Source organism: Rousettus aegyptiacus, unplaced genomic scaffold (genome assembly GCF_014176215.1).
Source record: "Rousettus aegyptiacus isolate mRouAeg1 unplaced genomic scaffold, mRouAeg1.p scaffold_m13_p_14, whole genome shotgun sequence".
In the NCBI taxonomy this organism is placed as follows: domain Eukaryota; kingdom Metazoa; phylum Chordata; class Mammalia; order Chiroptera; family Pteropodidae; genus Rousettus; species Rousettus aegyptiacus.
The window spans coordinates 26,988,157-27,003,740 of record NW_023416289.1 but is presented as its reverse complement, the minus strand read 5'-3'; the positions used below and the strand labels follow the sequence as shown (position 1 = coordinate 27,003,740).

Here is a 15,584-nt window from a genome sequence, read left to right as displayed (position 1 = left end):
CACTCCTCGCCTGTTCCAGAGACTGCACCATGAATGGCTATGGGGAGGCTATGTGATAACACACATATAGAAAACACCTAGCAGAATGTCAGCTCATTACAGATGCTCCATAATCCTTATTAGAAAACAAAGAGCTAATATTAATTTACAGAGGTTTTAGAGAATCAATAATTTTCAGCACTCCAAGAGATGTTACTTTAAAATTAAGTTTCGAACATTTTGTGTATATGAGCCACACATTAACTCCTAATAAATTCTGTCAGTGCACGTCTCTTCTCCTAGTAAAACAGCACAGGTGCAAAGCCCATTCTGTAGTCACCTGTCACTATTACTGAATCTTGTTAAAATGAATGAATCCTATTGCTATAATTCAGAAGTCAATTACTCATGACTTGCAGACAAGCCAGTATGAAGACTACTTTCTTCGTGTAACTCTCAGCTCTATTTAATTAAGTTCCTTTTATAACAATACCATTTCCATTACTATTTTATTCCTAGCCTAAAGTCCAATAAGCGCTATAAGTATGAGGGTGAAAAGAATCAAAACCGGAAAGGGCAGCTGTAAAGAAAAGGCAGGGTATTTCCTGAGGTTGAAACTTTAAATCCGATATGTGGTACAAAGTCAGCTCTGTTGGTTATCTATTCTACCTCTTTTAGTAATAACAAACTTGTCCTCCTGATGGCTTTTCTCAATTCATCACTGTTGGTACAATTTTACTATTCAGATCCATTATACACCAACTTTAGGGAGAAAGCCTTCCCAATCCACCTTTCACAAAAGAGTTGGTGGGTCTTCCCAAAACTATGTTGTTGGAACGGCACAAAATGCTATAATGACTCTATGTCAAATAATAGATGTGAAATTGAAATCGATGTCTTCACTTTTGTAACAGCTCAAACACTAAATGGTTGGTTGAATTAAAGTTCGACTTTATGAAATCTGTTGACAAACAGAAAAACTGAGTGGTTGATATCCTTTCCTGTATTTTAAGAAACACACAGCTCACATGTTGCCACAAATCACTCAAATGAAATGATTGATAAACTCAGTGGCAATATTAGCATTGTACACTTACATCAATATAAGCTATTACTCCTAAACATACTTTACATATCAGATTTTTGTTTTCCTAAAATTAGGATTTAGAGGTCATATTACCATTTAAAATTCATGAAAACACAAGGTACAGAACTTTCATTAATTCTTAACGCTTAATAACTGGCCCATAAGTGACATTCTGATATGTGGACCTGCTTTTCTGTCATCCTCCTAACTGTCCAGAACATTCTCCAAGTGTTTTTCTTTTCTTCATTACATCACTTCGGAAGAACATGTGCTATCTTGGTTGCCTCATCAGGTGGAAGACAGCAAAGTGAGCAAAATGTACCACTATACGCTGGCTATAGATCAACTTATATTTTATAAGTGGAAAGGTCTCAGTTTGGTTGTATAAAATAGAGACATAACCTGAATATCAGCAAGGACATATATATATACATATCAAATCAGACATGGACTGAACTCTCAGTCCACAAACACAGACTCCTACAAACAGGTGCTATACCTCTTTTAGGCTTAGGGCATGCTGCGCCATGGCGACTTTGAAGAATTTGAAGAAAAATGCAAAATATGTGAGAAATCATTTCCCAAGGAGGGGAAGTATAACCATGATTCGTAAACCACCAAATCAAAGACCAATAATAGGCTATATTTTTGTTTACATTTCAAATAAATATGGACACGGGAATTCATTTTCCTGAGCAGATCCAACTTGTAATGATTTTGTTGCTCTCTACAGCAACAATTTTTAGGTATAAAACTAGTATGCAAAATCATTTATTAAACAGGTTTTGACTAAAATTCATGATAAATGATATTACCAGATACTTCCATTTCCTCATAGAATTTTTTTTTAGCTCTGTCAAGACATTAGTTTACCTAGTCTCTTTCACTGACTTTTAACCCATTTTATTTGGGCACTTGGTCTAGTCTCTCTCCTTGCCCACCATATTTACACTCCTTTAAAACAAAATACACTGATAAACATTTTAAAAAGCAAAACATAAAATACAAAATAGCTCTGTGATTTGAAAGCATTTGATGCAATTTAGGTTTGAGATATAACAAATGTTCCTTATTAAAAACCCAGGAGAAGTGTTCATTAAAAGGATATGTTTAATTTCAAATATCGCATGCATAGCTAGCTACCTTTCCATTAGTGAGCGAATGGAGGGAGCAGCAGCATAGATGACCTCTACATTGCTTGTATCTGTCATACTCACTCTTGAATATGGGTAGGTCTAATGTTTTACGACCACCTTCGAATAAAAGCTAAGTTTTCAAGTTTTTTTCTCGCCTCCTGGCACAGTTATTCCTATCAAAATTGGCAAATATCTCCTCTCAAGATGGACATAAACCACTCACAGAAACACAGAAGCCTCCCCAAGCTTCCGCAAGCCTTTTATTTAGGTTCAAACTTCCTACGGGGCTGGGGAAAGCATTTAGTGTTTCAGTTTAAGAACCTTTTCCTTCCATCTCCTTCTCAGAGTTTTTGCTTACAAAGAAACAGTCAATAGAACAAAATGTTGACATATAATCTACACTGTGAAGTTGGCCCTGTCACCAGGAAGTTGAAAGCAGAACCCATTGAGGTGATGAATAAACAGTTTATAAGACTTGGTTGTATTTGACTTAAAAATGTCCTGTGATTCTTATTTTTGGTTTGCAGTTGATTTGTCTTCCTAATTTGTATCTCACTTGTAATTATACAAATATTAGTTGACATTTATTAAACAGAGCCTTAGTGACAGGACAGATGATTCAGAAGGATGGACATCCAAAATAAATGAACCTACGGTCAAAACTGGCTGTGGTTATTAATATTATTCTAAGAATTCAAAAAATAATTGACAATGTCTGAACTGTTCTCTTCTCTTTCTTTCCCCAAAGTTAGTTAAGTATAATGATAAACATAAAAATTATTCTCTCAGTAGAACCAGTTAAATGCTAATGCAGGTCAAATACTATGATAACCAACATCAACAGATCTTTTAATGGAGCTAGAATTTCACAGTTAAATGTTGTTTAAAATAAGTGGGCCTATGCTTAAAATAAGCATGCCCGTTAAAGAGAAGTTTGTGTTAATGGAACTGACATAACAAACTGAACATATTTTTATCATCTTTATAAAGTAAATCTCTGAGTTGGAGACTATGACAAAGAGAAACAAATCCAAACAACACTTTACCTAAGCTTTTTGTGATCCCAAGTGTTATTTTAGTGTGACTATTATCACTGCATTATTTTACAGAAAGTAATACTGAAAACTGTCAGCAACTACATTCTACATTTCTAAGGTTCAATAAATAGGCTCAAAAGAATAATGAAATATTCTAAAAAGAACTAAACTTTTGCTTAATTAAAATATCTTTGTAACTGACCTAATCAAAATAGGATTAAGAAAATAATGGGCTGGGGGGGCATGGAGAAACACACTGTATCTCTTCAAAAATAATTTCTTGGATTATAGCAATGCTCTACACTAACACAAGTAACTAAAAGCCTCTAATTTCACAGTATTTTACAAAGCAGGTTAATGCTAACATTAGATTTTAGTAGGTTAATTAGATTTTAACATATGTAGAACATAACAAACTACATATCAAACCACATTTTAAGCCATATAACTAGAATGTTTTAAAACATAAAATGAAATTTTTTTTTTATTGTAAATTAAGATTGAGAAAATTTCCCAGGAATGAGAGGTTTTCCTTTGTGAAGTAATTTTTAGGAACAAAAGTATAATTGCAATGCCTCTTGACTTTCAATTTAGAATGCACACTTTTAAAAGCATCCACCATGCATTTTTCATTATACGTTAAAAATAAACTTCTAACTTAATCATCTATACAAAGGCTTAGTTTTATGCTGCCTGTAACAGCATTTCCTTGCAATGAATACATTCTAAAAGTTAAAATAATCAGCTGGCTTTTAAAAATGTATATGAACCCCAAAACGATGATTGGCCTAGCAATTATTTTCTCATTTTAAGAGAACTCCAGACATCAAGAGTATTCAAAATAATTCTCAGGAATAAAATTCTCACTTTAAAAAAAAAAAAAAAAAAAAAAAGCATTGCTTGCTGTCATCTAAATGCCATCAAAAGAATGTGTTTCATATTTGATGGAATTCTGACCATTCATGAAAGGGTATACATTTTGCAGATTGCTATTGCATTCATCTTCATCCTGGTAATGCTGTCAAGTGTTCCAAATGTTAAATCAGAAAATATCATTGAATGCTTAAATGAGGCAGCTTATTTTAACTCAGATGATGGGGTAAATATGAGAGTTATCATTCTTGGTATGATAAACCCTGAAGAAATAGCTTTGGTTTCTTAGATACATATAAACACATACGTTTCTCTCTATTTGACTTCCTGCTTTAACTTAAAAAACAAGTGCGAATTATACAGCTTTATATTTTTATTTTAAATTGGTTCTAGTTTTGAGCCTTAACACCTCAAAATAAAATGTTAACTAAGGGCCAACTGTTAGTTTTTCTATGTCAAGAGCTGCCCTTGGTGTGCTAAAACTGAGTAAAATTCATTTACCTAATCCAAAACAGGCATTAAGAAGAAAACCCCCAAATGCTTCCTGATATCTTAAGATATATAGAAAAGAAACAGTGCAAAGTCAGTCCAAATCAGGGATGATCATACCAAAGGTGTACAACAGCTGTAACAACAGATAGGACAAGTCCATTATACAGTCACAATGGAGCAGAATTACTTGATCAAAAGGCAAGGAATGAAAATGTAGTTTGTCAATAGAAAAGGACTGGTAACAGACATAGATTTTTCACTTAACATAAAGTTATGACAACCCCCTCCCGTTTTGCTTATATATTATTTTTACTTGTAGGTAACATTTAAGGCACAGGCATTCTTCAGATATTCCTATTAAAACAAAGGTAATCTACTATTGCTCTGGGTAACAATCTATCATATCACCACAGTTCATAAGCCCAGACTGTCTCAAACTTCTCACTCAACAGGTGATGAGATCTGCTCCCATCTTCACTTTTCACCTGTATCTTTTGAACTATACCTGCAATCTTTATGGCTACGGGATCCTCTGAAACTGGAACAAGCCCTTCCTTGACTTCAGCCTGCTTTTCAGAGACCAGGGGAGATGTGGCAGGAGGGGAATACTTAGTTTCCACAGAAGCCATGGGCGAGGAGGAAAAGGGCTTAGAATCATGGAAAAGACTGGCCCATGACTTAGGTTGACTGACGGGCGCGGCACCCGCCACATAGGCTGGGGCGTCGGCAGGAGGGGACATGTTCTCGGCTTTAGGTGGGTCAGAGTCCGTGCTTTCCACAGCGTGCAACTCCACCCCGTTGGCAGCTGAGCCCTCACCCGAGGATTCAAGTATTTGTCCATTAGCAACTCCAAGGTTTTCAGTAGTATCTGTCCCAACATAAGGCTGAGCCACAGCTGTCCTCAACAGGTTGTCCCTGCCAGCCTCTGCAGGGAGGCAAGACTGTTCAAAGTCAGGCCCCGGGCAACCCTCAGGCTGCCCTGCAGTCCTGGCACTGCTGTCCAGGACTTCAGGGAAAGAACCACTATGAAGAGCATCACTGACGAAGTCCGTGGAGTCCTGAGGGCTGCTGCTACAAGTCCTGGGTATCCCCAGCAGGGGTACATCACTCATCAACTCTGCATCCTCGGTGCCTACACTGTTCATGACTGCTGGGTTGCCATGGCCATTGACCAGGGCTTCCGTGGAAATACTACCCTCGCTGCCATCTTTCAAGTAACTGTAATATCCAGGTGGACGTTTTTTCTTCTTTTTACGCTCTCTTTGTCCAAGACCACCCGAGACACCATCATTTTCCAAAACCTCCACCTCCGCGTTAGAACTGCCATCTAGAGCAAGGTCAGGGCCTGGGTACTGGCAGTCAACAGAGCTGTAGTTCACTTCTTTATCTATGTCGTCGGGGGACTTTTTGGAAGCTGTGCAACTAAGAATAAATTCAGGGGCCTGTGGATTCAATGTGCTTGAAATACTGTAGTTGGGAGTTCTCTGCAAAGTGTCATTGGGTTCAATTACTTCATTAACACCAAACTCGATTCTCTGATATTCTTGTCCTGTTTAGAAAGAAAACAATCAGTAAATATCCCATTAGTTAAGAACACAGTTATATAAAAGTATCAATAATAATTATTTTTGAAAACCAAAATCTTAAAGTCTCCTCCTAATTAACAAAGCTATGACATTTCATTTCTGTGCTAAGTTGCTGAAAACATATAATAACTATAAAATTATATTTAATTTGAGAATACGAAAAGCAGAGGCCTGTATCTTCTACTCTCATGGTAGCTAAAAGAGACTTTACTAGCTTACTCTATATCCGAGAATTGGGTATAAGTTTTTTAGATGATTAAAAGAAAATCACAATAACCTTAGGGACTTAAACTCATTGCTATATATATATACATATATACATGTATATATATATATATATATATATGTATATGTATGTACGTATGTGTGTGTGTGTGTGTGTATATATATATATATTGCTTATCTAGTTAGTATAATTTAATAACTCAAAAAAGTATAAATTACACCAAGGACTAATCCTCTCTATAAAAGTATACTTCAGAAGTACTTTTTTGAATTATCCATCTCCTGAATTCCACTGACAACCTTAACTGAAGTCTGAAAATAGCCTTGCATAATTGCACATAACTGTCCACTATATGAATTCTTACTAAATTAACTCTATGGATGGTAAAGGTATTTCCCAAAATACCAAAAGATGAAGTCCAGACCACTAATTTTTAAAAATCTCTTTGGAACATTTTAATACTTCCTCTTTCAAGTGACAACAATTGACATATTGCATCCATTCTGATGTACTTTTTCTTAGTTCACATCTCTGAAATTAGATCGAATTTTAAAATCAACTATCTTTTGAAGGGACACAAGCATAAATATTATCTTGCATCTGATAAAATAATTATAAATTTTGAAGGAAAAGAACACATGTATTATAATTCATTTTTAGTGCATAACTGAAGATTTCTCCAAGTCTAGCATAAGAAGACAACTTTTTTCAAGGTATGTATTTTAAGAAAAAAAATCATAATACCAGAACAATCATTTTCTATTACAGAGAACTGAATATATTTTACCTTGGAAGTCTTTCCATAGAAAGAAAAAAGAGCCCCAGAAAGAGATCAGTTATATATAAGTTAGGGATGGGCAGGGGCCTAGTCTACTATTTTTTTCATTTCTTTTGATAAAAACACCCCCTTGGAGTTGGGGGAGGTAGTGAGAGACACCTGCACAATAACAAAGGTTCCTGAAAAAGGAAAACTGATAATAATTACACCTAACAGCAAGTTTACATATAAGGCCACCAATACGACAACTTGAATCCTTTGGCCATCAAGCACCAATCTTTTGTTTCCTTATTTTGAAAATAATCACCAAAGAGAAGTTAATTTCTCTACTATTACACCTAAAAGTGAACTGTCCACTTTGCTTCCAGGCATCAGCTACTCCACGATGTTTTAAAGGTGCAGTGCTCCTACGTGGATTCAAATGAAAATACCTCGAGAAGTGAATGAAGAACACTTTCTCTGCACATGGAGGCTACACTGTGAATTCACATTAAAAATGAGTATGCACTGTCACATGCAGCTTGCTCAAGATTTTGATTATTTCCAGTAGATATAGTGTCTTCCACATCACAATTCTTAATCTTATATCATAAAACATTCTAGAATGTGATGTGACATAAATGGAACCATTACAATATGCTACAGGTATTATCAAAATATTTACCCAGTACAGCATCTGATCATTATCACTGTAAGGCAGATTCCTACCCAGGACAGTACCTCTTCTCATACAGGAACACCTATCATGAACATACATGCACACTGCACTGCAAGGCAGAGAGGTCAGGACAAAGCCCAGTCTGTCAAGCGGTAACACTGGTGGAAGTTCTACAAACTCATGCTTTAAACCAGAAGTCCCTAGCCTTTCTGGCACCAGGGGTCCGTGCTCCTATGAGAACCTAATACCTGATGATCTGGGGTGGAGCTGAGGCAGTGATGCTACTAGCGCTGGGGAGCAGCTGCAAATACAGATGAAGGTTCACTCACTAGCCAGTCGCTTACCTCCTGCTGTGTGGCGTGGTACCTAACAGACCACCGACCACTACCAGTCCACAACCCAGGGGTTGGGGACTCCTGCTTTAAACAACCTAATCAATACATGGGGTACTCAACGCTTAGGTCAGACAGGCAGTGGGTTTGTTGGGAAAAGGAAAACAGCTCAAATAAAACAACTATATCCTCATACAGCATTTCTTAAAGTCTGCTCACTGCAGCACTCACAGTACAATGGTCTTGTGCCTGCGTGAGGTCCCAGAGTCTGAAAAGTTCACAGATACCCAGGAGATTCTCATGCCTATTACTGTTGAGAGCTACTGCTTATGTCTCTTCCTCAGCTGGTTTCTCCAATTAACTGAGCAGTGGATTAAATGCTATGTGCAAAGTGCTTGGGGTGGGGGGTAGTATACAGAGGTAGTAAGGCAAGGTCACTGCCTCAGGGATTTCCATTTACTAAGGAGACAAACACTGTGGACCAAAGATGACAATGCAGAGGGAGGGAAAGATAAGGATCAACAGCTCACCAAAAAAATGCTTCCAGACACAGAACAAAGCAATCAATTTAATCAGAAGCTACACAGAGCTCAGTGTAAGTGGACAGATAGGTAGATCGGCGGGGGAGTGGGGGGACATAAGCTATTTCAAGCTTTAGGGACTGACTTAGAAAGGCAGAGGTATAAAAAGGCTCACTGTGATGAGGAGCCCCTGCGAAAGAGCTTGCTGTAGCTGATTGTGGTGCGAGATGCAATAAATCATTCTAAGTCATTAATCCAAAAACGTATTGAGCATTTATAACATTCCAGATACTATACTTGGAGATGCTAAACACACAGAAATGAAGAATTATGGTCCCTGCCACCTACAGTTGAACTCCATCTAAAGAGGAGTGTCACGGAGGAAAAAATTTTCCTTCTACCCTCCTAGGTTCTTCTGGCTGGTTTAAGAAGTAAATTGAAAGATTAAGAGGAGACAAATCAAGTTTAATTACTTATGTATAGAGATCTCAAGAAATGACCAAAATGGGTAGCTCTTACACTTTGCTTCACTAATTAGTGAAGAAACTAAGCAGTTTGTTTACACAGCCATCTCGGCCCAGAATTTTTTCTTTCACACCTACAGCACCTGGTCTTTCTAGGTGTTCTCTCATCCAAGTACTAACCAGGCCCCAACCTTGTTTAGTTTCCAAGAGCAGCCAAAATCTGGCACATTCAGGATGGCATGGCCATAGACCAAAATTTCTATCTATGCCAATAAGGATCTCTCTACCTCCTGGTGCAGGGAGGGTCCCTTTCACATGGGAGATTTATTTACTGCTTTCAGGGACACAGAGAAGAGGATCAGAGTGCCCTTCCAGCACTGGCTTTTCTCAAGTAACTTTAATTTAAAAAAATCAACATGCCAAAGTGGCATATTTTGGGGTGGCAAATTTTGCTCCCCTGTAGGATGTGTTTTGCACAGTAGGATATGCACTGTAAGAAAACAAAGTAACAGAAACACAGGAGAACAGAAAACGTCTCAGAGAAAAGGAGTCTTTATTTAAGCTGTCAGTAACAGTGTCAGTAACACTGTCAGTAACAGTGTGAGCAGGTGGCAAGATTCCAGCTGTTTTCAGCAGAAAAAAAAAAATGATACTAAAAGCAGGAAGAGAGAAAAGAACGAAGAAAAAGACTGAAGAAGCAGTAGCTGTAAAGGGATATAAGCCTGAAAACAATGTATGTGGCGTGAGAAAGGGAAAGAGAAAATGGATTAGTGGTGAGCGAAATCAGAACCCTGAGGGGCTGGATACTGAGGGGAGTTGGTGAAGCCTCTCGTCTCTAGCCTATGCCATGGGGAGAATGATGAGGCCATTGACTGAACTAGAAAGAAATGTGTAATATAAAAGGGAAAACAATGAAACATTTTTAAGCATTGACTAAACATCTGTAGCATGCTTATTACTATGTGCAAAGTATAAGGACACAGACAAATCCAACTAACTCAGATCAAAAAGCTGCTCCAGAGACTGGGCAACAGGGCAAGGGCCTTTGGATCCCTCTAGCTTCATTTATTTTATTCTCATCCTAAGCCATCATTAGAACTGCTCTTTCTCTCATGACCTCCTATATCACTGTTTCTGATAAAACTGAATAATTTTAGATATAATCACTTTCTGGTTTTACTATAGGTAAAAAGTTTGGATAGTCTTTTCAAGGTTTATATTTGAACCTAAATTATAATTAAAACTCCCTTCACAGATCTGACCATGCTGGTGAAACAGGGAACCAGATTCCTGGCTCTCAAAGAAAAGGCCCAGCTTTCAGCTTCTCCAAGGCTAGCCAGGGCCTCCGATGTGATCCAAACTGAAAAATGGTCTAGTCAGATTTGACCTGTGCAATAATTAAAGGACTCTGCTGTTATTTAAACACTGGGAGATGTTTAAAAACAATACAAAATTGCTGCATCTCAAAAAGCACTATGTTCAGTAATTACCTCAGTATGTTACAGAGACTAAAAAAATAATAGGTCAAGAAGTGAAGAGGTTACCTGAATTCCCAAGACCATTAGCAACAGACAGGGACATAAAAGTAAACTGCAGGAACAACAGATTCAAGCTGCCACTAAGCTGTGCCAAGAGCACATGCTCAGAGACACAGCAGCTGTGGGCCCAGCAGCCTCTGCAACCACATGGAAAGTTCACTTCAGAAACCTGACAAAAAGTATTGACTATGAAGAACATACCTGTGCCACTGAGAATGTTAAGAAAAAAACAGAACTGAACTATTTCTTTAACTAAACCTTGAATGTCTGACACTCTGAAGCATAGAGTCGAAGTGGTTTGGAGATTAAATTTGCTATAGTTTAGAGCAAAAACAAGCTGTAAGAAAATGTTTATTCAAAAAGTATGAACCAACAGGATAAAACTGTTCCCAGCTAGGGCTGCCCACCCAGCACATATGGCCAAAATTCACTTTAGGGAAATAAAGGAGTAGCTTACCATCGGTTAGTTCATCTGTAGCCTGTGCGCCACACAGAACTGTTCCATTGTATGGAGGAAGCTGCAAGGTTAATCGGAAAACAAATTTTAATTCAACAAAATGTTAAAACCTGATACATGCTATTTCATTAAAGCAATGTTTCATTAAAACTCTTTATCCATGCAACTTCTCATTATTTTTACCAATTAACACATGGTCAGTAAAATTAAATCACCTTCATTTAAGAAAACATGCCATAGGAATGCTTATATTTGTTATTGAACAGATCCAAAAATGAGGCAAAAAATAAAAACAGACTCCAATGAACATGTAAATTAGCTAATAAAATGTTTATAATACACTCTTCATTTCATAGGATGTCATTGACTGTCCATAAACACCACAGCCACCTGTCTTTGCTCACTAGTACAGATGACTCTTAGTGACAATCTGCACTTTGTGTTGAGTATCACATGTCGGCATGGCCCTCAGGGTGGGCTCATAGGCGGAGATCAGAGAAAGCCCAATGGGAAGAAAAACTCTGGTGGTTTAACTGAATTAATGGTTAGAAATCACATTCCTTGTTTGGAAGAAAACAAGCAAAATGGCAAGTGTCTGACCTCTTTGTAAAAAAGTAGGAAGGTATTATGAATATGCCTTCCCTCCCAGCTATTCCATAATATCTAAGAGTTGGAAATGTTTAGAATGGACATGTTTGAGATAAGGAAGTTAGGATAGGAAGGTAAGGTAAGTGGATGAATGTTACCTGAGGGCAGAACAAAAGAACAAAACAATTATATCCTCACACAACATTTCTCAAAGTCAGGCGTTTGGCTCCAATGCCTGCATGAGGTCCCGGGGTCTGCACTATTCAGAGGCACCCATGTGATTCTCATGGACAGACTACTGTTGATAACTACTGCTTAAGTGGCTTCCTCAACAGATATCTCCAATTAACTCTTAGCAAGTCAATACTATAATCACAGAGATAAAAGCTTATAGCTCCAAGAAACCAAGTAAGTTCTCTCCCTCAGAGAATTAATGACCAATAAGAAGCTAAGAAAACGCAGCGCTCGCTATTCAAAAGGAACTGAACAGTCAAGACTTGAGAGTTGTACATATTTCCTCCACACGGGGGCACCCCAGTATTTATCACATTGACACAAAAGGAGAGCATTCTGTGTGCAGAGATGGAATACCCTGGCCTTGCACCTGAAGCGCAAAGACCATTCCACACACCGTTCAAAGACTCGCAACAGATGCTCCTGCGTTTACTACTGGCACGAACATATGCAAAAAAGGTGCATCTGAGGAAGTCACACATCAGGTTCATGTCCCTCTGCAGTCACAAAAGAAGTTTAGCAAACTCCCACACACATAATGCCTTCTCTTTTACTATCAATGACACTGTGGTGCCCTGGTGATGGAAATTTATATAATTTTAAGGCACTAAAAGTTTGTCGTTGTTTTAAATCTCCTGATATTTACACAAAATTTAGTAAGTGGTAGAAGCAGGATCTGAAAACAGACCACGCAGCAGACTCCAGGGCAATACTGCCATTTCTGTTTAAAACACTTATTTTGATATACTAATCTGGTAAGAGTATAATCATGGGAATTACTAAACATTGGAATGACTTCTGGCCCAAAAGAAATATGTTTGTGTGTATGTGTATATATTTACTTTTTACTCTAGAACCATATGGCACTTTTAATTCAACAAAACCTCCACCACTCACAAGATGCCCGTCAGTCTGTGATATCTGGGTATAATAAATACACAACTGAATCAGTGGTAAGAATTGTTCCAAGTTCTTTCCTTCTACAGCTACTTGTAAGAATACAAAATTTTAAAACCAAAGCAAAAACATAAAATTTCACATACAAACGTAAACCGAGCAGTGTAAAAAACTGAAATCTAGTTATGTCAGAATAAAATCACCTTAGTCTGAAATACTGCTAACAGTCGTGTCAAGACTTGGGCCCTTCAATAACGTAATGATAATCTTTTTGGTACTGCCCTCATCTGTGCTGTGCTCAGTCTAAGAGATCCTTGCACATCCTGAATCTCTCCTCTGAAGTCTCATTAAGGCACCAAACCACTAGGAACTATCTTAACTCTACCACCCCACACATGAGTGTGCATGCACCTACAGCCTACACTATGCTATCCTGGGCTTGTTATTCATTAGCTAGTTGAGGTATATGTGTTGCTCCAATGTTGAGAATCTGGGAAGTTTCAAGAACGATTAGCATTCTCTCCCTATTTTTGAACACCAATAATGTGATTATGACTAGAGTTCAAAACGTAGTTATTCATAAGTTGACTGTATTTTTTCCAGTTGGAGATATGCATTTTTAAATCACCCTAGCTTCTAAACTGAAGCACGGCTTTAGAAAAGATAGCAGTACCTTTAAAAGTTTATATAGGCACATCTTGTTTTATTATACTTCACTTTACTGTGTTTCACAGATATTATGAAAATACATCAACACTGAGGCCAAGACCCTTCACCAGCAAAAAAATTACTACTCAATGAAGGTTCAGATATGGTTAGCATTTTTTAGCAATAAAGTATTTTTTAATTAATGTATGTACTTTTTTTGACATAATACTACTATACACTTAACAGACTAGCTTAAACTAACTTTTATATGCACTGGGAAACCAAAAAATTCGTGACTCACTTTACTACAATATTCAATTTATTGCAGTGGTCTGGAACCGAACCTGCAATCTCTCTAAAGTATGCCTATCTTAACATTTAAGATCACACTAGCTGAATATGTTTCTTCTGATTCTGTTAAAACTACTGATCATTCTATCTTGCCAGTGGCACCCTTTCAAACAAGCACACTGAGACAAAAAACTCTCAGCTGAGAGGAATTATGTTTTTGTATAATGCTTTTACATTTTAACACTCTATATTTCTCAAATTTTGGTTTTTAATTTCTTGGCCCCAAGTAGAGAAAAAAATGCTTTACTAAGCTCCTCATAGCCAAAAAGTATATGAGGAATAGGGCTGGATTCTAATTTATGCCACATGGTAGGAACAGTGAGGGCAGGAGGTGTAATTATTTTACCTTCAAGATGAAGGCCAAATAAATGATTATGCAGTGGAAATGAGATAACATCATTCTCACACCCACTGATCCAACCATGTATCACTCCATTAAATAGTCAGTGCCCTATATGATTACAGTATTATAATCCAGGCCTCAGAATTATAGTAATTATATATCAAGAATGATAACTCAGCCCAATCATGTTAATTAGCCTGAATTTCCCTTTTGCGAGTATGGTACTTGCATGGGATTTGGAGAGCAACACGTGTCATACCCTTCCTCCAAACTCAACACATGCCCAAATAGGCCCAGACACAATAAGATTTCTAACGCATTTTGATGAGACAAGCCACTACTTCTGCAAATAAAGTCTGACATAACCTTACCATCAGCATCCTTCATATCTACTAACATTTGTTACACATTAGGTATCACACTATATATTAATGATATCCCAACATTACTGTGAGGTAAATAACCATTCTCCATTTTCAATTAAAAACAAAAACAACAGCACAATGAGATGGAGAAAACTGCTTAAGGCCTCCGAGCCTGTTTAAGTGACAAAGTGAGGAAGAAACCAAGCTCTTCAGACTTGAATTATGGTACATTTTCCACTTTCATAACATAGAAAAATTCAAGTTCTTATTCTGACACTTACTTGCAAACTGGCACTCACAAACCCACATATATGCACACACCTGAGTTATAGAGAAGTTAAGCTTTAACGTTTCTTAAAACCTAGTCACAAAGAGCACTGTTAGATTTTGGTCTGGCAAGTACCACCATATTTTACTGTGATTCAAAGACAGAAATTGAATCATTAGTAGGGTATATAGAGTAGAACCTCAATTCACATTAATACTTGAGGAATGTAGGATCTGATTATGTTCTTCCTAATTAACTGTTTTCTTACCAGAAAACACTAAACTTCAATCATTACTCTACAGAATTCTAAAATGCATAGATACATTGTACTGCCTTAGGCAATACAATGTATAGCTTTCACTATGTCCTGGCTCATATCCTTAGATTCTTTAAAATCCTAACTGTTAACATAGACTGTTAACAAGATATGGAGATGACACTAAACTGAATTTATTCATTTTCTAAAAATCTGATAATAACCTTTATTTTCTTTTTTCTAAAGAGAAGAAAACAAGTAACAAATCTTTCTTACATCTATACACCTTAAATAATGCTTTCAATATGTTCTCATTTAATTCCACCTCCATAACTCTAAAAACTTTTTGAAATCCAAGAAGCCAAGGTAGAGTAAAGGATTTCCCAAGGTCACATGGAAGTGGCCCAGTCAGACCTCAAATCTGGCCTTTTGATTCCTATTCTAAGGAATTACCTTCTGCCCCATTTCAC

The 15,584-nt window shown here is 37.2% G+C and overlaps 1 protein-coding gene across 2 annotated transcripts in view; it reads right to left on the bottom strand.

The window, feature by feature from the left end:
* The window catches only part of USP10 (ubiquitin specific peptidase 10), a 58,118-nt gene that overhangs the window by 19,357 nt on the left and 23,177 nt on the right, over positions 1–15,584 (bottom strand). For both annotated transcript variants that reach the window (XM_016165919.2, XM_016165918.2), the window contains 2 exons: positions 11,165–11,225; positions 5,110–6,153 (listed from right to left, as the gene is read on the bottom strand). In XM_016165919.2, the coding sequence (XP_016021405.2) occupies positions 5,110–6,153; positions 11,165–11,225 (1,105 nt within the window). The remainder of the gene's footprint in view (positions 1–5,109; positions 6,154–11,164; positions 11,226–15,584) is intronic.